At 44.3% G+C, this 24,084-nt stretch overlaps 2 protein-coding genes across 2 annotated transcripts in view; both read right to left on the bottom strand.

Moving 5' to 3' along the window:
• Positions 1 to 14,588: 14,588 nt before the first annotated feature.
• On the bottom strand, positions 14,589 to 21,097 carry LOC143293148 (uncharacterized). Its single transcript, XM_076604064.1, has 2 exons — positions 19,455 to 21,097; positions 14,589 to 14,867 (listed from the first exon to the last, which is right to left on the bottom strand). Exons 1-2 carry the CDS (start codon positions 20,947 to 20,949, stop codon positions 14,773 to 14,775), a joined length of 1,590 nt encoding a protein of 529 aa, XP_076460179.1. The 5' UTR covers positions 20,950 to 21,097; the 3' UTR covers positions 14,589 to 14,772.
• Positions 21,062 to 24,084, bottom strand: part of LOC143291848 (uncharacterized) — a 13,769-nt gene continuing 10,746 nt past the window's right edge. The window contains exons 2-3 of the mRNA XM_076601965.1: positions 21,122 to 22,590; positions 21,062 to 21,074 (exon numbers count right to left, since the gene is read on the bottom strand). Coding sequence (XP_076458080.1) covers positions 21,062 to 21,074; positions 21,122 to 21,882 — 774 coding nt within the window. The 5' untranslated portion in view covers positions 21,883 to 22,590. The remainder of the gene's footprint in view (positions 21,075 to 21,121; positions 22,591 to 24,084) is intronic.

The following is a 24,084-nucleotide window of genomic DNA, read 5'->3' as shown; positions in this document are numbered from 1 at the left end:
CACCGCACTGATCACTGAAGTGGCCGACGCGGGATGAGAAAGTTGGGAAACGGATTGAGGGGGAGATGATGGGACCTATGAATGATAGTCAGTCGTCAGTGTCCGACCATGACCATCTGAACACTGAACAGAGGAGGCAACTGCTGTCCAAACTATTTGGGCCAGAATTTGATTCCAGTGGAGAATGTCTTGCCCAAGTTACACCCACACTTTCTATGCCAAGAGGGTTTTAGGACATTCGGCGTTGGAATGGTTGCCAAAGGCCAACTAGCCGCCAAGGCTGCAGCACTAAGAGCCAGTGCAATTTTGCCTCCTAGTTTGAGAGTCATAGTCCTTCACAAAAGACTAACTGTAAATGACTTCCCATTGCAATGGAGAAGTCATTGATCATACAGCTCTCATTTTGCTGTTGGCCCAACCGCCAAAGCTTACGTCAATCTGTGATATCAGCTGAGCGCTGGGCCCATATGGGACCTTTGGTAGTAATACGACAATGACACTCAGTGTCAGAAATGCTAGTTTTTATGTTGGATGTCCGTCTGATTAGAACTCAAATGTTCTGAATGCGAACAGCCGGGTCGGAGCCGCTGTGGACTCAGTCGGCTTAGTGAGTGACGTAACACGGAGAAAGCCGCGAAGTCTGTGTAAGCGATTACCCATCCCTGCCTAGCGTATTGTAAGCATGTAGTAAGTTCAGCTGTTTCCAAATCAATAAGTTATTATGCGCATTTCACAAGGACATAGTATATCTTCAACGATGCTGAACAAAGCCGGGATCCGTCAGTCATGCGATATTGATTATCTCTCGAGGTCGCGATTCACGGGTGACACACAGGATGGAAGCACTGCTGTTTAGTGGTTTACCCCCGGTATCTGAACCGAAGGTAAAAATAAAGAAGAAAAAGTCTCGGCGGTCGGCATGAGGCGTAGGCTTGGCCGGGAAGCCCGTGGAAGTCACCCAAACTATAGTCAGTCAACGGCATTAGGGTGATCAACGTAAGCTCAGGAACTGATCGAGTCAGTCAGATCATTCACTGAATTTATTGTTGCTATTGAAAAAGGACAACAAAATGACTCATTGAATCTTTCATCTTCGAACGTCACATATACAGGCACTGCGGGTTGTTATAAGCCCGTCCAATATTTGGTATACAGTATTTCATCTAACTAATCAAGGTGTTGGTCGTGGGTAGTGAGCGTAAATGGAGATTGTTCACATGATTCTCTTTGAGAAGAGTATACTGCTGGACATCTGGTGAAGAGTGTTGATATGAGTAATGTCTTCTTTCGGCCGACGACATAATTATTGATGATTGTGCGTTATGTCAACCTTTCATGGCCGCAGTGATGTCCAGTGTTGTTTGTTTTGATACTGTTTTTGACTTCTTTTTTTTTGGTTTTTTTTTGTATGCACGGTGTTCCAAACGTGCTGCTTTGGTTAAGGTTAATAATCACCCCATATTCTTACCAAAGATCCTGCAGGATAGAGTGAGAGTGTGCACCTGTCCTCTACACAACTCCTTCCTGTCCCCATTTTACAACTACATGTACCGATGTAGGCCTATATTTGTTTTCAGTCTTGTTATTGTTGTCGTTGTTTACATCCAGCCTCCGTTACTGCGAACTGTTTCAGTTTCAGGTTTAGTCTCATGAAGAAGACGTCAGAGCGTGCGGATATATCCATATACGCTACACCACATCCGCTGAACACACACACACACACACACACACACACACACACACACACACACGGGATACCAAGGGAAAGACAGTCAGAAACACAAGCACAATATGCAAATCTTTCTCATCCAAATATGAAAATCTTTCTCCCCCAAAGATCCTGCTACTGCAGTCGGCTATGTCCCACTAAAGAGAACGATATATTGTCGGGCACTTGCTTTCAAAAGTCATTACGTAATGTATTTCTTGTCGCCCCCCCCCCCCCAACCCCCACCCCCGCCCCCCACGACCCCTCCCAAACAACAACAACGACGACGACAAAAACACTAAAAACAACAACACAAACTGAACTAGCGATGATCGAACCAAATACCCATTTATTATCCAACCAAACAACTAACCATGCATGCATCCTATCACCCAAACTACCCACCCCGAACCACTCAAGCTGAACACGTTCCCATAAGAAGGAATAATAGGATACCTACCTTCGATTGGACAAGCTGCCCATCAACTTCTGGGTACTTGCCTGATCCAACGAGCGGTCTGTGTCTTGTTCTCTGCCTGGATGTAGGGCCGCATTTACCACAGAACCTTCAGGAACACGGTGTTCGATGGTTGCCGAATCTAGCGTTTGGGAACCGGGAGTCTGAACAGTGGTGTGAGGACCAGATTCCTCATCACCAGGTTCTTTAGATGAAGTAATGTCCGGAAAGGCCACGTTCACCACAGAACCTTCACCTTCAACAATGTGAACGGCACCAGACAACCCAGTCCCAGCCTGCTCTCTGCTCTCCTGCAGCGTGTCTGGATGTGGGGAGGGAGATACTGGTGCGGAGCTGGAATCAGTGGTGTGAGTTGTTTGATATTCATAAACGTCATCTTTGCCAGAGGTTGGCTGCTCGATGATCGCCGAATCCGGCTTAGGGAATCGGGACTTTGGTCAGTTTTATCATGACTAGATTGCCCATGACTAGGTATCTCAGATGAAGCAGTGTCTGGAAAGCCCACAATCGCCACAGAATTTTCAGCAAGGCAAACCACATCAGATTTGGCAGACAACCCAGTCCCAGGCTGCTCTCCGCTCTCCTGCAACGTGTCTAGATTTTGTGAGGGAGTTACTGGTGAGGGGCTGGTATCTGATGTGCGAGTTGTTTTGAATTCAGAGTTGTCGAAAGTTGAAAGGTTATGTTTGCCTGAGGTTGGCTGTTCAATGGTATCCGAATCTGGCGATTGGGAACCGGGAATCTGAACACTTGTGTCAGTAGATTCTTCATATCTAGAGTCCTCAAAAGAAACATTGCCTAGACCTGGAATGGTTGTCGTGTATTCAGATCCTGTGTCTTCATCAGAGCTGGAAGACTCAGACGTTGATTGCGATGTTTTACCAGCAAGTTCCCTGTACCGAACAAACATATTAGGGTTCATAGAGTCGGAAGAACCCAACTGGATGTGTGTCGATGGAAGTGGCGATTGCTTGCTAAAAGTTGGTGCTGACGTATCTGTCTCTGGATTGTCAGTGGAATCTGATGTATGAGTTGTACTCCCTGATGCATGAGGTGGTGATTGCTCGGAGGATGACAGAACTGGCATGTGCAGACTGTGTTCATGAGAATCTAATACAGTGGCTTTCCTTTGAGGAGGTAACTCTTCAGTGCTCATAGCTAACGTCTTTGTGTTTTGGTCAATGCTCGAAGAATAAGATTTTACATTATTATTATCTGGATTTTGACGTTCTAGTTGTTCAGTGTTGCAGAGCACTGGCATTTCTGGACTAGATGAAGTGCCTGACCTTTGAGGTAGCAACGATTTAACAGGGAACAGTTGTGGCATCTTGGGACTACGGGAATCAGATGAATCAGATGCAGTATCCTTCATAAGAGGTACGATGCCAGACGCTTGAGGTGGTAATTGTTCAGAGGATGACAGAACTGGTTTATCTGGACCTGATTCACAAGAGTCTAATACAGTAGCTTTCCTTTGAGGTGATACCTCATCAGTGCTCAGAGCTAATGTCTCTGGGTTCCAGTCAATGCTCGAAGAATAAGATTTTGTATTATTATTATCTGGATTTTGAGGTTCTAGTTGTTCAGTGTGGCAGAGCACTGGCATTTCTGGACCAGATTCGGTGGTATCAGATGTAGTGCCTGACCTTTGAGGTGGCAGTGGTTCAACAGGGAACACTTCTGGCATCTTGGGACTACGGGAATCAGATGCGGTATTTTCCCTTTGAAACACGATGCCAGACAAAACCTGCACCCGGGGATTATTCCTTGAGCCACAAGCATCACCCGTAATGTTCTGCCTTTCACGGACCGACTGTTCAGAGTAAGGCATCACTGGCTTTTCCGGTTCAATGGGATCAGCCCTAGATCGTGTGTCCGACCTTCCATGCTGTTGTTGTCTGGTGGGGGGCAACGCTTGCATTTTCGGAGGATCTAAGGAATGGGATGTGTCGTCAGACTTCTCCTGCATTGGATGTGCACTGGAAAGCGAGGTTTGCACGTGGGAGTCTTTACCTGCAAAGAACTGGACATGGCTGGAGTCAGTGATGTTACTTTTGCATTGAAGGCGAGAACAGGAAGGAGAGAAGTGGTGGAGTGTTGGGTTGTGGTATAACTATTTACTTAGCAAACCGAAATACGATGTATGTACCTGGGGAGGGGGACAGGGGTAGCGAAGGTGTGTGTGTGAGGGGGGGGGGGGAAACTAGAAGTATTTGTGTATGGGGAGATATCTTAAATTCCCCTTTTCCCTGTGTCAGTGATTTCCTTTCTCGCCCCTCTCAACTGTTGAAACAATAGAAATAAGGCTAGTGACATTTGCTGCTCGTTTTTTTAATTTTTATTTTATTTCATATTTATTACACTAAATTTGTTTGAAAAGGTTGAGTTCATAATTGTTCAAAAAGATATCCGGACTTTACATTTAAAAGTAAGTTGAGCTGTGGCTTCGTAACAGAGTGCTCGACTCGGAAATGATCGATTCCCACACGGACTGGGATTTTTACTCACCTCCACAAGACTTTTACGGCTGGGCAGGGTGCTAGTCTTTCAGATGAAATATGAACCACGCTTTAGAATAGTGGTTAGAGATACAACTATGCATGTATCTAATGAAATAAAGTCAAATAGCATTGTTAGCATGTTTGACCATCAGGTGTGTTTGGTATTTTAGTTTTAATTCTTGAATGCTTTTCTGCACATTAAAACTGGATGAAATGTCATTCTATAAACATCCTCCTGAATTAATGAGACTGGAATCGAAAATAACTACTCTTGGGAAGGGGTCTTAATCTTGTTGATTTGGCGAATTAGCGTGGTGGGAAATCAATTTATCAAAGATGGAGCATGGTTACACACACACACACACACACACACACACACACACACACACAGACAGACAGACAGACAGACAGACAAAGGGAGTGATTAAGGCAGGACAGTTCTTTGGCTATCAATTATAGGAAACAAACAATAATTTTGCACCCCCGCCACACGCCCCCACCCACCCACCCACATAAACTGGCTCACACGCACACACGTGCACACACACTAATACCTCATCTTTCTTCGACATCTTGCTTCTTGCACTTTGGCCTGTTCTTCACAGCCGCGACACTTGATTGACTGTTACTTTCTTCAGTTCCAGTGGAACCGATCCTGCACACGAGTGACTTGAATCAAATGATGTGCACTGCTGAAAGGAAACGTTGTCACGGTAAACTCTCGGTCTTTTATGAGTTCCTTACACAAGCCCACGTCAGTGAACACCTGTCACACGACGAAGTGGCAAGTTATTTACGGGCTATTCAGTTTTCCCACAGCTTCAATGTGGCATCGGTCAGAGCAGTCTGCTCCATTACTGAACACGCGCATTCAAGTGATCCGCATTCAATCTGGCCAAGGTGAAGATGCTGTCTGTACAGTGATCACATGACAGATACGAAGGAGAGGAGACAATCTGAACCTTGAATTCGCTCAGATCGTAACCTCTTTCAAGTCACACACTTTTGGCACTCGGCGTTGTTTAGGGTGAATGAACTAAACATCAAGGTGTTCAGGGATCTTCAGGGTCGAGGGGGAGCGGCGGGACGGCCGGGGGAACCGTGCCCAAGGCACTGGAAGTTTGCATTAACCACTGCGAATAAGACGTGTATCTATCCATTACCTTTTCCTTGTGGGGGACCAGTGCAGGCGTCGATATGCGAAACATCCGTCGTATGCTTTGCATGGAGTCCAACTTTACTCAGAGAAATGCGCTATACTAGCAAATGCTTTCATTGTCATTGATTGATATTACTTATTAAAATGATTAATATTACCAGTTATTAAAATGGATGATGATCTCGCTTTAGCAGGTTGCTGCTAGAGAAAAGGCGGTGCGCACGTGTTTTTGTTGTGTGTGTGTGTGCCTCAGTGTCAGTGTGTGTGTGTGTGTGTGTGTGTGTGTGTGTGTGTGTTCCGGTGTGTGTGTCAGTGATGCTCCGCGCGCGTGCAACGGCCGGCAAGCACTGGCATGCATTCGCGCGCGCGTGTGTGTTCAAGATGAAAAGAAATGAGGCATGGGTATGTCATCAGTAAAACTCGAGACATCGCTGCATATCCACACGGCAGTACCTCCAAGCTCTCATACAGTTTCTTCATGGCTGACGTACTGCAATCCATTGTTCTCAATCACTCACCGACAGCTACCATACAATGTAGTAGCCCACAGCTCCATGTAATCATCACTAGATAGTCACGAAAACATTCAAGACAAAAGCCGGTGACCACTCAGTGGTTTCTGAGTCAAGAAAATGCGACCCACTTAAACAAAGAAAACAAATTAGGCATTAAGAAACTATCAGTAACGAAATACAAGATACTACCACTGAGTTCCTGTAATGAAATCAAAGGAAGGCGGGACATTCAGCAATCTTCAGTTTATGTCGGTAGCAATGGAAAACCGTCACAGTTTTCTATCAATCTTTTTCTTTTCCGCACATAACCAGCACAAACACAACCCTTCACCTGACACAAGGACTATACCCCTCACATACATGACATTACACCTAACACTATATCCATCATAATATACACAACCCGTGGGGGCAACTACACCGCCGGCCCATCATATGCACTGGCAAATCAGTATCAGTATCTCAATGAGGCGTCACTGCGTTCGGACAAATCCATATACGCTACACCACATCTACCATATGCACAAACATCACCGATCACACACACAAGCACCACTATCCGGCATTACACAAACACCAGTGACCCATCACATACGCAAACACCACCATTGAATCACACACAGGAATTGAAACACTACCCATTGCACACACACACACACGCACATACACACACACACACACACACACGCCACCCATCACATACACAAACAAGCATTATGTCCACATCAAAGAGCCTTCTACAAGAACACACAAAAGACCAGACTGCGCGCGCGCGTGTGTGTGAAAGCACAAAGCGCCGGACTTGATGTGTAACATTCATGCTGGTATTCTGGTTTGTGGCGTTCTTGTTCCACTTTCATTTGAACCAATTCGGGGTTGCAATGAATTGTGAGTGATGCCCCCTAGGCACGCATGTCCTTGGAGCAGACGGCCTGTCCAGTATTGGTAGAACCAGTCAGAACAAAATGGTGCAGTTTAAAAATCCCAACCATGCTCGAATATTTGTCATATTTGTAACCACTTTGGGAGTTGGGGCGTATTTAGCGCCAACGCTGTATCGAGCATTCTACTTACCTAGAAAGGTGGAGAGAGAGCGTCAACTTGAGAGAGCTGAGGCTGCAACAGGTAGTAAATAAAAACAGTTGGCAACATCAATAAGTTTTCCCCTCAAGATGGAATGAGTAGTGTTCACTAAGAAGAACAGTGGATTGATTCAGTGAGTAGTATAAGCAGTAATTATTCAAGACTTGATAAAAACTGGCTTCGGACACGGCCTATCAGGAGCCCTTTAATGTTTAGGGTTTCTTATCATTTTGAGAGGTTGGCAGCAGAGCTTTGAGTTGTCTTACACTAATGAAGTGTTTGCATGATTATAAAACTTAATAAGGTGTTGGAACGGGCTGTATTATTACAGAGTAATGATACCTAAAAACTGAAACTGTGCATGCATGTGTCCAGTGCTGCACGTTGTTTCACTGTGTCTGTGTGTTACTTGAGAAGACTTGGAGGATTGGCAGTCTATTATTTCATGAATGTTATTCATTTTGTAATTTTGGCTTCAGTCATGCTTATGATGCTGTGAACAAGCCATGTGAGCACAAGTTTAACTCATTTATATGTAAAAAATTGAACTGACATTGAAAATATGAAACCTGATATATGTATATTCATGAGATTGTATGTGTGGATATGTGTGTATGCATTTTGAAAATATAAACAGAATACAGAGATATATATACAGTATATAGTATATTTGTGATATTGTGTGCTTGCGGATGTGTGTGTGTGTGCATGCGTGTATGTATGCGTGCATGTGTGTGTGTGTGTGTGCAGCACCCACAGAAGAGAAGGGAAAGGCTACCCACTGACATTCAACATACAAGTATGATGATATCTCACCGTCTGCTGTTGGTCTCAGCCATTGAGAAGAGGGGATGATGGAGCACAAACAACTGGTTAACACAGTTCCTCAAACAGCCCGAGGTCAAAATATTGTTTTGATTCAGCTGTAAAGCTGCAAGTAATTTGATAGGAAAGTTTCCGTGTTTATATTGACTTTTTGGCAACACAGAATAATATGTGTTTATTATAAAAAAAAAATTTTTAAATGCAAATAAGAAACATAAGTGCTGCAGTCATGATCATTTATCTGTTGGTCAGGCTTTAAGCATGGATTTTTTTTTTTTTTTTTCAAAATAGGTAGTGTATACATATATCACAGTCCACACACCACCTTGAAGCTGAAACTCATATGCTTCTTGTCAGAATCAGTGTACTACAGTATTTCCCTTTTTTTCATACTTTAGACACACTCTTCAGAATTTGTTTTGATTTTTAAAATATAAATTTGAATTTAAAAAAAAAGGAATTGAGGAGAGAACAGCTCTTTGCTTAATGGATACTATGTAAGGGTAAGACCTGAGAAGATATGACTTTCTGCTGTATGATAATGGTATATGGAAAATAGCATGTGTGTGTATGTGGTTTAATATTTATTTTTTATTTATGGTAAGTGATTGTATGTTGTAAAACTTGTGCTGAGTGAAAGAGTTTAAAATGGAATCAAGTTTGAGAAGCATTAGCATCATGTATTATGAATCTGAAGTTTGTTTGAAGCCTTCCATTCAGGTTTTAACCTTCAGTGACATGATGGTGATGATACCATTTAGTTGTTTATATATTATATGTGTGCGTGTATATGTGTGTGTGTGTGTGTGTGTGTGCGCGCGCGCACGCTTGTGTTTGGAGAGAGACACAGGGAAAGACAGAGGGAGAGAGAGAGAGAATCAAAGCTAAGCACACTCATGAAATTTATTCCTAAAAATGAGCTTCACGTTTTCGCCCTTCAGGCTTCGTCAGGAAGTCTGCAGAGATGCAGATGTTTGTAACATGAGATGTTTGTAGACTGGACATCCATCCCCATTGTTTGAGGAGTTTGAATTGTCTTGTAAATCTGGCACCTCACACACACACACACACACACACACACACACACATTATATATATTATTATTATTATTTTATTTTTTTTTTTTGCATGTATATATATTGATTGTGAATGAAATACTGGAGTGTCAAGTGTTGCATAATGAGTTGTGAAAGAAGAACACAGAGGCAGAAGAGAGAGAAACAAAATGAAATATGTATATCCAAGGTAATGAGATCAGCATAGACCCTTAATTTTATCTCCACCTTGGCCTGTAAAAGAGACACTGTGTTCACAGTTTGATCAGTCATGAGGGTCAGTCCAGCTCCAGGCCCGAGAGAGACTCATACATGGAGAGCAGATTGAAGTTAAGAAGTGTGAATTGCATGTACAAGGGCATGCGTATGTATGTGTGTGTGTGTGCATGTGTGTGTGAGTGAGAGATAGAGAGAAAGCGAGAGAGAGAGGGGGATAGCAGCATATGCATGAATAAACGTGAGAAAGAGAATATGTTAGTAAGTTTGTGTATGTGTAAGTGCCACATGTCTCCATGCCTGAATAAATCTAAATTTGTTGCAAAATTTGATTTGAAGCTGTTCTTTTTCATTTCTTGTGCAGATGTGTACACAGACTTGATAATAATAATAATAATATATATATATATACATATATATTTGTTGTTTTTGTTTTGTTTTAAAGTTTCCCCCATACTTTCATCCGTGTGTGTGTGTGTGTGTTGTGTGTTGAGTGAGTGAGTGAGTCATTTGCTCCATTTTTATGTTGTTTATTTTGAAAAATGCAGATATGGTTTAGTGTATATGGATCAGTATGCATGATTTGACACTACCTTGAAACTGAAACGTGAATGTCTGTACATGTGTGTGTGTGTGTGTGTGTGTAAGAGAGAGGTGAAGGATATGTAACAGACATTTAAGTGTTTCAGTCTGTACACACAGAGATTTAGATATTGATAGTCATGTCAGACAATAACACACACACACACACACACACATGCTTGCATGCACACACAAGCAGCACACATAGACAAGCAGCATACACACACACACACACACACACACAATGTGAGTTTATGTGAGTATCCTGGTGATTGAGAGCAAAATTCATAGAGTTAAATCACAAGTAAGTTTTCAAAGTCCACTTCTCCCTCTCGTGTTTATTAAGTACTGTTACCCTCACTTTCACAACTTAACTGTGATGTGTGCACATCTCTGATGATTTTGCTTTTGCTGCTATGTCTTAAGTCCTGTCACATTCACATCAAGCTCTTCTGCTTTGTGTTCTGCTCCTGAAGTAGGTTGACATGTTGTTCAGCATGTCATATACACCAGCAGCTAGGCCCCATTTATCACAGTCCCATCACCAGCTGCACATCCTTGAAGTGGCTAAGCTGTATGGTCTCCAGTCACTCCACGGAGGTGGAGCTGGCCATGAAATGGCCAAATGAATAATGATATGTCACAATCTCCCACTTGCCAGTCCGTGATGTTAACCACTTTGCTGTGGCTTAGGAAATCATTACATATGTACAGTCAAAAATATTTTTTCTCGTAGTTGGTATGTGCATGTGTGGGTTATATTTTGATATGCATGTGTGTGTGTGTGTGTGTGTGTGTGTGTGTGATATATATGTATGTATGTATGTGTGTGTGTGTGTGTGTATATATATATATAATTAGAGAGAGAGGGAACATCCCACTTCAAATTAATGAAAAAGTTAACATTCGGTGTATACAAGTGTATCAGAATGATAATTGATATTCACATACCGCAAAATCAGTTCTGTCAGCTTATAATGTGCTCAAAACTTATCATTAAACTTTTTTGACTGATGGCTGGTATAGGCATAACACAAACACAACAACAAAAAGTATGTACTTCAATTTTTATCCTTTGAAAAGGTGAGTATGTTGTGTGAAGACAGGTATTCCTGAACAGTCGGGCACCAAAGAAAATTATCTCCTTGAGGATGTTGCAGACAAAAAAAAGTATAGACCTACTTTATTGATGAGTAATATCGTGTATTTTTTTGGATTGTTGTGATGTAATTTTTTTCCTCTCGTCCTCCCTATCTTTCTCCATAGCTATCTGAAGGGGGAACAAAGTAAAACTGAAATGTCATATGGCAGTGTTGTACCCCATGACTTCTCTCTCTCTCTCTCTCTCTCTCTCTCTCTCTCAGAATCTATACACTTATTTTCAAAAGTATGTCTGTGTGTATGTGGAAATTAACCTCTCTTTCTCATTCTCTCCTAGTACTGTAAAAGGTTGTTCATATATCCATGATTTATATCATAGTGTCAGTGATGTTCTGATATAATCGTATTCTATTCCTTTCTTTCTTTTTTTTCTTATCAATTTTTTTTCTTGCCGTGTTAATTTCCATCCATTTCTTTACACTTGTCCCTTTTAACAGATAGATAAATAAAAAAAACAACACCAACTAACCATACCTCATTACCCTCAGAAAGAAAAAAATTCAGTTTAATTAACCCGGTTCTCAACCTTAGCCGTTCCTCTCTCAACATCTATCTTTAATAATCATCTGTGAGAAATTGCGCAGGAATTATGAAAACTGCCACTGTTAGCTTCAACATGATTACAAACTTATGCTTTATTTTCTGCTCTGTAGACAGCTGGATTATTGTTCAGGAAATGCTAGTGTGCTAGCTGGGTGGGCCTATATACGGTTTTTGTGGTAGACTGAGTAATAAACAACGTATAATGTAACAGCATGGAGCCAGCGGTCACTTTCCAGATAAAACTAAGTTAAAACAGGATGACTTTTTGACATTATGGTATAACATGTGAAACACTGGTCATATGTGGAGCTTTTTTTTTTAAATTCTGAGGATCTATAACACAACTTTTACTTCCATTTTTCGTTTAACACATAACATTGGTTAGAAACAATGAGAGGGTTGGGTGGGTGGTATGGGAATCAGCAGCCAGGGTGAAGCAATGTGAGATCTTCAGATTGATATTATTATTCCATAATGTTGATTCATGATACCACAAAATAGCATAGATGGATTAAAAACCAAACATTATTTATCCTCACCCCACACCATTACATATAATCTACAAGGATAAAATGAAAGAAAGGAAAACTTTCAGTGACTTCTTTAAAAACAAGTACCAGTATAGAATAATTACGCACTTGCAGTGTGTGATAAAATATGAACACCAAAATACTTCATATAACACAATATTTCTCAGACTCAAGCATGTACATTTCTTTCATCTTACCGTGAGTGACCACAGTCACTGTCGATCAGCCGTAAATTTACCCCGCCACCCCCCAACCCTCCTCCCAAACGCACACACGAATGTGTGCGCGTGTTAAAACACATACACACCCACACGCACGGACGCACGCAAACACACACACACACACACACGTGTATATATATATATATATAAAGACATTTAAGTACTGGGCGTATTCGGATTAAAACAAGGAATGTTCAGTTGAAATTTTAATTTTATTTCGGCGGTATTGGCTTTGGATGAGCTCATTCCTTCAGCTGATATGAAATCGAAAATCTTTTCAGCGCTGCCGCCGAATCGCAGGAGACAAAGATAGTAAGAGTTAAAACAAAGACGTACTGAGAGGAAGTAGGGGCGGGGCGGGGGTGGGGTGTGGTGTGGTGGCGGGAGCTGGTCAGAGGTTTGCCACCCGTTTTGTTGGTCCACATGATCAGAATGTTGTCCTCTCACAACATAATGCCAGTTCTGTACACACTCATTCCTCTCGCTCTCCGAGTGAAAGAGAAAGAGAGAGAGAGAAAGGGGGAAAGAGGACATGAGGGAGAGTATGAGAGAAGATGTGTGTAGAACTTGATTTTTCTGTCTTTCGTCAAGCACTAAAGCATGCACAGAACGGATCAATCGCAGGCAATTGGTCTAGTTTTTCAACTTAACCGGTTTCAGGACAGAAAGCAGAAAGGTCGAACAACGAGCCAACATCACAGCCGTGGGAGAATGCAGCAGTACCAGAACTACTCCCTGGTCGGTCCCACATTCTGCCGCGATTGGTGCATGGCCTCAATAGGATTTCTGTTAACACCACACACAGAGAGATACAACTTGCTTCTTCTTCTTCTTCTTTTTTCCCCCTAAAGGTTGGTGTTTGCGTCAAAAGCAGGACTTGTGCAATCCCTGCGGTTGGCAGCAGACCCAATGAACGCATCGATACAGGAAAGCATGGGATGCTTCTTCAATCATCAGAGAAACAGCGCCGCGGCGCATTAGGAGATTGGGCAATCCCGCTCAATGCGGGACACTTCTCTGTCGATGTGAACGACCAGGAACTTGATGTGGAGGGATCAAGTCTGGCTTATCGTTCAGACGTGTACAAGGACCGTTTTAAAGGTCTTTGTATTATGATCATCATAGCAGTGTTGTGGAGCTGAGAGATGGGGTAAAAAACAAAAACAAAAAGAAACACGCTACCTTGACTGTGTGATTCTTGCGTGCCGTGCGTGCACGGACACCACACGCACGCACACATACACACGTGAGCGCGCGCGCGCACACAGTAAAGATGATGACTATGATGAACTTGATGTGTGTGTGTGTTGGGGCTCATGTACGTTTATGTGTATTTGACTGTGCTTTCATACCTGTGAAACTGCATGTTTGGTGCATATCTGTTATGCATATGTGGGTGTATGTGTGAATGTGTGTCTCCATGTTTTACATTTATTTGCTTATTTATCATCATTGTTGTCTTTTTTATTTATTTAATTATTATTATTATTATTATTATTATTACTACTACTACTACTACTACTTTAAAAAAATTATATTATAATTATTATTTATTTATTTATTTATGTACGCTTATAGATGACTTTTTTTTCTCAAGGTCTGACTAAGCGCGTTGGGTTACGCTGCTGGTCAGGCATCTGCTTGGCAGATGTGGTGTAGCTTATATGGATTTGTCCGAACGCAGCGACGCCTCCTTCAGCTACTGAAACTGAAACTGATGTGTGTGTGTGTGTGTGTGTGTGTGTGTGTGCTGAGAAAGAGAAACAGACAGAGACAGCGCACACATTATGTAATGTGAATGTACGGAAGGTCAATGTGAAACTTTGTTCCACATCATAGCCTAACAAACTGAACATCTATTTGAGGCTATTTGATTTCATATCGAATTCTTCACCACAGATCATCGATGTTATGTGGATGTCTCAAATACAAATGCAAATTAAAATAAAGAGTTAAAAAAGGCTAATCATGAAGATGTCTGGTGGCTGACAGAAGAAGCATTTCAAGTTATTTGTCGGACAGCCGGAAGCGGAAGTCCGCAAAGTTCCGGAAGGAACTTGAAGTGAAACGTGACGTCGGCATGGGCGCGGTCTGGAGTTTTCGAACGGCGGTCACTGTGCACACAGCAACACAGTAGTGGTGTGGAAATGTCCATACAGGCGTTGATTGTGCTGACAGCAGCAGTGTTTGCGCGATCAGATCTGGGTGTGAGGAGGTTCTTTGGCCCACAGAGAATCCTGCTGCTGATGGGCCTCCATGGTGAAGCAATCTTCACCCCTGGTCTTCACGTCTGTCAAGATATGGGAAAAAAATGATGATATTTTTTTAATTGAAAGAACAAACAATTTTATTACAGAAACACGTTAAACAAATAAACGTGTATTTAAAAAAAAAACCAAAAAAAAACCACACACACACACACAAAAAGCACCTGATCCTGCGAATCAAGCAACCAACTAACTGGCCAACAGTCAACTAAAAGGAGACAACAGCGACAACAACATCAGCAACAACAAAAAGGTGAACTCTAAACAACAATCAACCAACCAAGACAACAAACACCCGGCCATCATCCAACGAACAACCAGCTACCCGACAACTAACCGCCACAAAACACCCACCTACTCAATCTTCAAGTCAGCGAAGCCATCTGCCTCATTCATTCATTCATTCATTCATTCATTCAACACCGTCGGTGCTAAATGCCAGAACAAATGCACAGATAAATGAAAGAACGTGAGTGCTTCGACATTAGAAAAGTTTCAGTTTGTGCGTCAAGAATACGGGCACTTAAAAAGATCAACCTTCGAACACAGCTTATGAATCTAATGGATGCCTAACCTCACCTTTAACTTGACTTTTCTCCCCATCCCCACCCCCACCCCCACCATCGTGCCATTCCATTAAAGATTTCTTCTTTTATAGCAGTCGTGATGTAGGTCTATATAACACAGCTACGATACATACGAACTTGTAGCTCGGAATTTCTGGCTTTTGTTTTCTTATTGATCCAACATTTGCCTTGCATGTGACAGAGAGCAAAGAAATCAGACATAAGACGCGAGTTCGTTTCAGTTCGTTTTCTTGAGGGAAAAACTGTGTTCGGGGTAGGCCATGTATGGACACATCTGCTGAGTCATGATCTGATTGCTAAAGACTTAAGAGCTAAGATGAAAACTGTCTTTGGCGTTTTGAACGTGGATATCATTACAATGGATTACGTAATGTCCGGGAAAGTGCTTACACGAAAGATACACTGACTGTGCAAAACGGCCTGAAATGATTCGGGTGCACACAGCCAAGTTATTTCACGACTGGGACTGGAAATGTAAAGATGAACCTGAATGTAGCTGTGTTCGGGGTCTTTGGAATGAATGGCCGCGTGGGATTAATGCCATTAGATTAATGGTGAGTCTGACAGGACTCTGAGAAACAACACCAACACACCCCGCCGTGATAAATGCAAAAACTGAAAAAATCGATTTCACAACAACAGACAGAACATGACAATTTTAGGCGGTGGAGAGCCTATTTGTAGAAATCGCATGATACGTTAATGCCAGAGCTCAAAAGCACGAACTTCAAGACTATGCACAACAGCAAGACGTCTCAATAAATAAAATTAAAAAAATCTCATCAGAACTCTCTTAAATTAAAAAAAAATATACACATACATGTATACATATATTTTTTCGAGATGGTATCTGATATTGTAGAAGATTTCATACACAGTCCTGAATGAATTATTCCTTGACGGTATTGGAATTGTCTCCTCCTTTCACACCAAACTTAACACCACATACAGTGGAAAGACCTAGAACTGAGGACTACATGATGTAAGAATATTAGATGCACATTAGTTTTCGTTCTGCGTGGGTTTCCAATAATTATGGCTGACACGACATGACACAAAGTATCACATAACAAACACACGGCGATAGTCCTGATGTTACGTCACACAACTCGCCATCATCGCACGGCAACTTGCTGTTGTACACAATGCACGAGCTGTAGAAATGGTGACACACTGGAAACTTATTAGAAGGAAAAGTGATTCTTCTTCTTCTTCTGCGTTCGTGGGCTGCAACTCCCACGTTCACTCGCATGTACACGAGTGGGCTTTTACGTGCATGACCGTTTTTACCCCGCCATGTAGGCAGCCATACTCCGCTTTCGGGGGTGTGCATGCTGGGTATGTTCTTGTTTCCATAACCCACCGAACGCTGACATGGATTACAGGATCTTTAACGTGCGTATTTGATCTTCTGCATGCATTTACACACGAAGGGGGTTCAGGCACTAGCAGGTCTGCACATATGTTGACCTGGGAGATCGTAAAAATCCCCACCCTTTACCCACCAGGCGCCGTCACCGTGATTCGAACCCGGGACCCTCAGATTGAAAGTCCAACGCTTTAACCACTCGGCTATTGCGCCCGTCGGAAAAGTGATTCGATCAGCGCACTTTCTTGTGCTAAGTAGATGTTTGTGACATCCAAATGACAAGGCGTCACATAATGACATGGACCTATTCAAATCCGGACGAAACAGGACTAAAGCACACACGAAGATTCAGGCAGCGTCAACTGAAGACAGGGAGCAAACAGGGCAGCACGGCGTTTGCAATGTAAAGATCACAGACAGGATAAACACGCGCCTTGTTTGTCTTTCTTAATGGCTCCACGATATCGGTGCGATAAGACAGGCCTGGAGCTTTTGTCTCCGAAAAAAAGAACCTACCAAAGCTTTGTAGTCTACGAAACAGGAGTAGCGTTTGCCATTTGAGATGCCTCAGTACATTTAATGCCGTTTGTCTCGCCACGCCTCGCAAAAATCAACAACAACAAAAACAAACAAACAAACAAAAACAAAACAAGGCTGACAAATATTTTACATTGGTGAGAATGTTTAAATATGATGGATTGTGACAGGCAAGCGTTGTACGCGGTGTAGTATAAGTTTTGATGAAATAAACTTTCCGTTTTGATGTCGACCCATTCTGGTTTTCATGTCATTTCCCTTATTTAGCTGTTTAGTGACAACAGATAGAAGTGATGATGATGATGATGCCACATTTGTACATATTTTCCATGTTGTATGTGGATAGGCACATGTTATGATGTACAAGATTATTTTCATATTTTAAACAATCAAGTCGATACAGTTGGGCCTATATAATTATTTCTTCCGCGTTCGTGGGCTGCAGGTCCCACGATCACTCGTTTACATGTAGGTATACGAGTGGAACTTTTCGTGAATGACTGGTTTTGTTTTGTTCTTGTTGTTTTTACGATTTTCGGTTGACTCTCTCTCTCTCATGATCATTTCTATCGAAGTAATGCTCAATTAATAATCAGATTCTCAAATGAATTTGGTCATAAAAAGATCCATCTGTGTTGGGTGGGAGTTGGGGTAGGGGTGTGTACATGCGTGCATCAGTGTGTTTGTGTACATGCGTGCGTATATGCGTGTGCGCGCGCGTCTGTGTGTGTTAGTCATTCTTGGCCATAATATACCATTTACCCAACAATGCACCACGCCCCTGATTCTGTCATCTTACACAAAAGCCATCTCCACTCCTACTTACGGATTAATCAAACCGCTCATGATTAATCGGACACCGTTGAGGCTCGTGTCGTGCAGACGGTATTAACAGGATGACCACACGCTAAAAGGTCAGCCGTGGTCAAGCAGCTCTCCTCCATAGCGTGACAATGCAGTGACCGCAACTTACATCAATTCCGCCGTGGTTTGGAGAATGAAGTCCATCATCATTCTATGGTGGAACGTGAATGTCAAAAGAATACAAGGCGTTGTTGAGTTTTGATCACATGCCTGGTGCATTAGGACTGGACAGGGATTGTGTTGTGGGCTGAGGGTGGAAGGGGTAGGGGGCTGGGGTGGGGATGGGGTGGCGAGAACGGCGGGGTTGAGGGGGAAGAGGGAGCATTCGCATTATGAGCTTGCCCGCCTTTCTGCCATCGAACAGTATGCATACGCGTATTTTTTTGTAAAAACTGGGCAAGTCCCAATTCGACGCAATGATAAATTATCGTACACTTAAGGCATATTTTAACTGACTTTGTCCTGATTTGTTAAAAAAAAAAAAAAAGAAAAAAGAAAAAGAAAAAAAGAAGCGCAATATTTGACTGTGTTCATACAAAACAGAATACTCAGCAGAAAACATTTAATACCATTAGATAACATCCCCCCCCGCCCCCACCCTGTGGTGTCAAACCTTAATCGTCTCTTTGCGTTCGGTTTGGCTTAAAGAGAATTTCCTCTGTTGAGATTAAGTTAAGTACTTTGGTCAACAACCATTTTCATTCACCCAGTGGAACGTGCCATGTAAAAACAAACTTGAGACACCCCCAGTCCTTTACAGCTACCAAAAACACCTAAAGACTCATCTTTTCCAAACTGCCTTACATTTTTTGTCATGTAATGTGCATGAGTGTATGTTTGTATGCGTACATGCCTAAATATAGTTTGCTAGGTGTATTGTACATAGTGTACTTTAGGTGTATTGTCTTGTGACAGTTTTTGATGTTTCTCAATTAGCTGGACAAGCTTGGACAGTGTAGAATGGGTAGAATAGTAATGTATCCCCCCCGAGCCCCCCCCCATCCCCAACCCCCACACCCCCCCAAAAAAAAGAAGAAGAAGAAAGAAAGAAAGAATAAATTGTAATGCGCTGAGAGCAGAGTGTTGTTGATTCGGCGCTATGTAAGTTAACTGACGATGATGATTTGTTGTTGTTGTTGTTGTTGTTAATACATGTAACCACCACCACATGTAAGTAATTCATTATCATTAGTGTTAGTATTGTCATTATGATTATCATTTTATCCAGTGGCGTGGCTCATTGTGGCCCTTACCTGTGGCCGTGGCGTGCTGGGCCAGAAGCCGGTTCATGCCACAGCGCACCTGGAAGCGCGGCAGGCGGTGCACGTGGGAGGCCTGACGCATGTTGGTCCACCCGTCCGCTGAGGATGACGGGCTGCCTGAGGACACCTGGGCCTCGAGCTGACCCTGCTGGACGTCCTTCACCCTTCTGGAACTGTCCGATAATCCCCAGCTGGTGAGGTCTGAGAGCTGCGATGCCAGAGGTGAGCGTCTGGAATGTTTGGTATCATCGTCACTTGTCAGCCACAACGGACTGTCATCAGCCAGCCCCTCCTGGCCAAGGAGTCGAGCCGTGTGTGGTGAGTCAGGAACAGTGTCACCATGACTGATGGGGGTAGTGGGGGTGAGCGGGTGTTCGGGGTTGTCCTGGGAACTGATGAATCCCTGTGGCTGAGCGGAAGGCGGGAGTTCTGAACTGAAGCTGCCGAAGCTGTGTGTGGGGCTGGGTATTCCTGAGATGAGGGTCCTGGTGGACTGGGTGGAGGAGGACTTCTTCAGAACCCCCCTGTTCCTCGCTCTAGAGTGGCAAAAGCTGTTGGGGAGTTTAGGACGCAGTTGTGACGGGATCGTCCCGGTGGAGACCAGACGTGATCTGCGTGACGGAACGACCGGGTTGAGAGGAATGCTTTCCCTTCTTTTGACGGGAGCATTGGAGGGTAGGAGGGGATCTTCCTGTGTCACGTCCTGACTGTCCGTGAAGAACTGGGGACTGAAGGCAGCAGGGAGGAAGGGAGGGTTAGGGTGGGTGAAGTGGGTTTCCACAGGCAACATGGGATTGTAGTCCTTGCCGTTGATTCTTTGCGGCATGGGGAACCTTTTGGGTGGCCTGATTTCGCCGTCTTCCAGGCTCTTGTAATAGCTAAGGAGCCGTCTGTTTTGAGAATCACAGAACATGTAGTTTTCACCGTTCATCTCATCTATGCCTGAGGCGTGCACTTCGTCTGTGTGAAAGGAGTCGTCTTGAGCGTAAGGGTTTTCGTCATGGTCTGCTAAAGGGTCAAAGCCGGCAGAGATACCATACGTCTGCAGAGGTGTGCCATTTTCAGCGTAACTTTCAGCAAGTAAGGGCACCTCGTTCCACGCATGATCACTCATTTTATGGACCGACCCTGATCGGTGTGCACGATAGTTGTAGTCTTTTTGGACATTCCTGACAGAGGAAGAAGGCATTGGTGGGAATCGGCCGACTCTGCCTCTGTGATGACGAGAGTGGTTTTCTTCCCGATGCTCACCGAAGGGGCCGTTGTGCAGCAAGAACCCTTTGCCTGGCACCCGTGTCTCTCTGGAGGAGAAGTAGGACATCCCCAGAGGGTGGACATAGGGGGGCGACACGGAGCTGCTGGTGACCGCCACACACACGTCCCTGGGCACGTCCGTGGCTGAGGTCAAATCCCACCTTTTCCCACGCAGTCTGGCGTCGCTCTGACGGTAAGAGGCAGGCACTGCTGCTTTGTCCAGAAACCACATGGACCGAAGAGAAGACGTCTCAGACACGTAGGATCCAGGAGGCTTGGAAGGTGAATCAGAATGATCACCCTGACGACAGCTGTTTTGTTGTTTGGAGTTAACAAAAGTCAAATCACTGGGAAAGTCTGCAAGGTTGGGAAAAGCAACGTTTCCACAGCTGAGCTTTGGTGACGAGTCTGGGCTGATGTCAGGACGATTCATTGGCTTGGAGCCGTCGGCGTCCTCCGTCTGCATGGTGGAAGGGTTCAGCAGGACCCCCTGTGCGATGCTGGTTCTGGCCTCGGACAGAGAGGATGGGAAGTCGTCCTCACCGAAGTCAAAGTCTTCCGGCAAACTCAGGTTCCTGGCCAGGGTGCTCAGCCCTCCCCTGCTCAGCCACGGCGCTTTGTTCAAGGTCAGCAGTCGGCTCGTTACTTGCCGGAACTTCCGCTCAGGAGGAGCGGAAATAAACCTCCTCAGAATGTTTCTGGTTTTTTTGTGGGAGTTGGACAGTTCCGACAGGTCCTTGAAGTACCTGTCCCTCAGGATGTCGGAGGCCTCCACGCTCCCGTTCCTGTCCCGTGAGATCCTGAAGGACTTGCCCAGCTGGGACAGGGCCAGAGAGTTGGTGTTGCACAGGATGCTGACGGAGCGACCCCGGGCCAACGCCCCGCTCTGGATCAGGACTGAGAGGTAATCCATCAGCACCTCCCGCTTCCGCCTGACTCGCTTGTGGTGGCTGTAGAAGGACAGGGACAAGAAGGCCACCATGCCGCACCCCACCAACAGCGCGGGGATCCAGGGGTACCCTGCAGACAGCGCTCCCGTCCCACCAGCATCCTCCGTCAGTCTGGCCATGCTGGAGTTACTGGCGTTTCCCTGAGCGGGGCTGAGTTGTGTCCCCTGTGGGGAGGTGAGGGCGTCAGGAGGGATGAGCGTGACTCCGTCAGGCATGGGCGTTGGACACGGGGTGGGTCAGATGGTCCTGATGCTGATGGGTGAGTGACCAGTCCGGGCCACGGCAAGAGGCCACGCTATCCCACAGCTTCCAGCCACTGCCTTGGCGACACGGGTTCCCTGGAGAAACACATGGTTTGATTTGTGTCATGTGACAGCCACTGCCTTCAACGCGACAGACTTGCCAAGGATTGTGTCTGTGCACGTCATGACTATCCCAGTTTAACCACGTAACTTGATGGCTGAGCACTTTTCATGAATGTTTTTCAATGATTATTGGTTTTATCGCCTCCTTGACAGTAAAACTGGCTCTGGTTTCGTGCTTCTGGTGGCATGGCGTGACAGGCACTGTCTCTGCATTTACAAGCTCGCTCTGAAGATCATCCCGTGGTTACCAACCCTGTCTTTATTTTTCACAGGAACATTCGTAAGATGCTTGTCCTGGCACGAGGCTGTCTTTGCGACAGTCACTGTGTTTAGCATCAGGTGATGGAGCAGAGCATAGATGGGTGTTTCCTTGCCTGATGGCTGGCTGTTCCTGTCTTCACACGGAGGCAGAAAGTTGGTTGGTGTCCCTTTTCCCGTCACACGTGCGCTGAATGCCTTTGGTTTGTAATCATCTCAGTGGATTTATCTGTTTTGCTCAGGTGAGGCAGTCTGGTCATGAGCTTTCAATGGGAACACACTGCCCATCAGACCTGACACCTGTGGAGAGCAAACACATCGTGAACAGTAGTAAGTCATTGTTAATATAATCGTCACCATCATCTTCCTCCACACCAACATTACCATGATCATCACTACCCCATCAGCTGTGTATGTAATTGGCTCATGCAACCAGTCACTTTAGTTCACACATTCCAACCGTTGTTGCTGAAATGAATCGGCTGTCATCATATAATTGAGTGTTTTCTTGTTCACTGAGACGAGTGAAAAAGGGCACAATGGACACAGATTGTTGAATTATGGCACTGGGATTCCAGTGACTGCAGAATTACTGCAGAAATGTACCCTAGGTATTGTCAGGCATGGCATAGGTATACCGCTATAACTGCAGCGCTGCTCATTTTCAAGTATTCTTCGAGAAATGTAATTCCTCTAAAGTCAGCACTGAAAAACAAATTTTGCCTGGAATAATGATAATTCCTTTCTTGTCGTGGATTTCCTGCCATCTGTAATGGTCTTATCTGGAACATAGCCTGGCCCTAAAGGGTCTGATGGACTGTGGGACATTGTTATACGATAGTATCAGTATCAGTGGCTCAAGGAGGCGTCACTGCGTTCAGTCAAATCCATATACGCTACACCACATCTGCCAAGCAGATGCCTGACCAGCAGCGTAACCCAACGCGATAGTCTTACGACAGAAGGGCCTTCTCACTTGGAGGCATTGTGACACGACATGAGGGGCTCGCCCAATATCGGCCACACACGTCATACGACTGTCATAAGACCTAAAGGCCCAGTTAGCTAATGGACACTCGGCCGTTGACCATGCAACATATGAAGTTGGTTTACCATGGGCATTCGGCTTTCGGCAGTCATGCGACAAAATGGCTGAGCGATTATTATCGGGCATTGTCCTGCTGTGGTCACAGAGCATAATTCAGGATCTATCGGTTATTGGGGCATTGTCGTACAACAGTCACGTGACGCAAGGTGTGACTGGAGGTTGTCATACGACAGCCATGGGAAAAAATGCACAAACTTTTTCTTCTGTTTTCCTTCTGACAGGGACACGATATCGTCAGTCAAAACTGTACGTGGCGTGACAGATATACTTGGCATCCGTTCACTCTTGACCTTTCTTCCTCAACTTTCAGAAGACATTTCGGGTGCATAAACAAATCATTTCTCATTGAGGTTCGCTGCGGAAATTCGATGCTGTGGTACAAACACTTCGCCAACGCCAAAGCAAAACGGAAACAAAAACAAAACGGCTTCTGTCATGATGATGTTGTTTGCCAGTGACGGCCAGCGGGGAACAACAAATGACCGTCATCATGTTACTGATCTCCATTGATCACTGTCTGAAAGAGGAACTGGTCGTTCAATGGCTGCCAGACACTGCTATCGAGCATCAGTCACATAGTGCGCTGCTGTTTAATGCTACCCGGTTGTCGATCAGCCCCTTAAGACGAGAGAGAGAGAGAGAGAGAGAGAGAGAGAGAGAGAGAGAGAGAGAGAGAGAATGCGAAT

The sequence above is a fragment of the Babylonia areolata genome, chromosome 18, assembly GCF_041734735.1.
Source record: "Babylonia areolata isolate BAREFJ2019XMU chromosome 18, ASM4173473v1, whole genome shotgun sequence".
In the NCBI taxonomy this organism is placed as follows: domain Eukaryota; kingdom Metazoa; phylum Mollusca; class Gastropoda; order Neogastropoda; family Buccinidae; genus Babylonia; species Babylonia areolata.
The sequence above is the reverse complement of the archived record's forward strand: the minus strand, read 5'-3'. Positions and strand labels throughout refer to the sequence as shown.

Coding starts and splice junctions, on each gene's coding strand:
- LOC143293148 (XM_076604064.1), bottom strand. CDS start 20,949: ATGTGGTTTCTGGACAAAGCAGCAGTGCCTGCCTCTTACCGTCAGAGC. Junction 14,868..19,454: donor CCAGCACGCCACGGCCACAG/GTAAGGGCCACA, acceptor ATATCTTGACAG/ACGTGAAGACCAGGGGTGAA.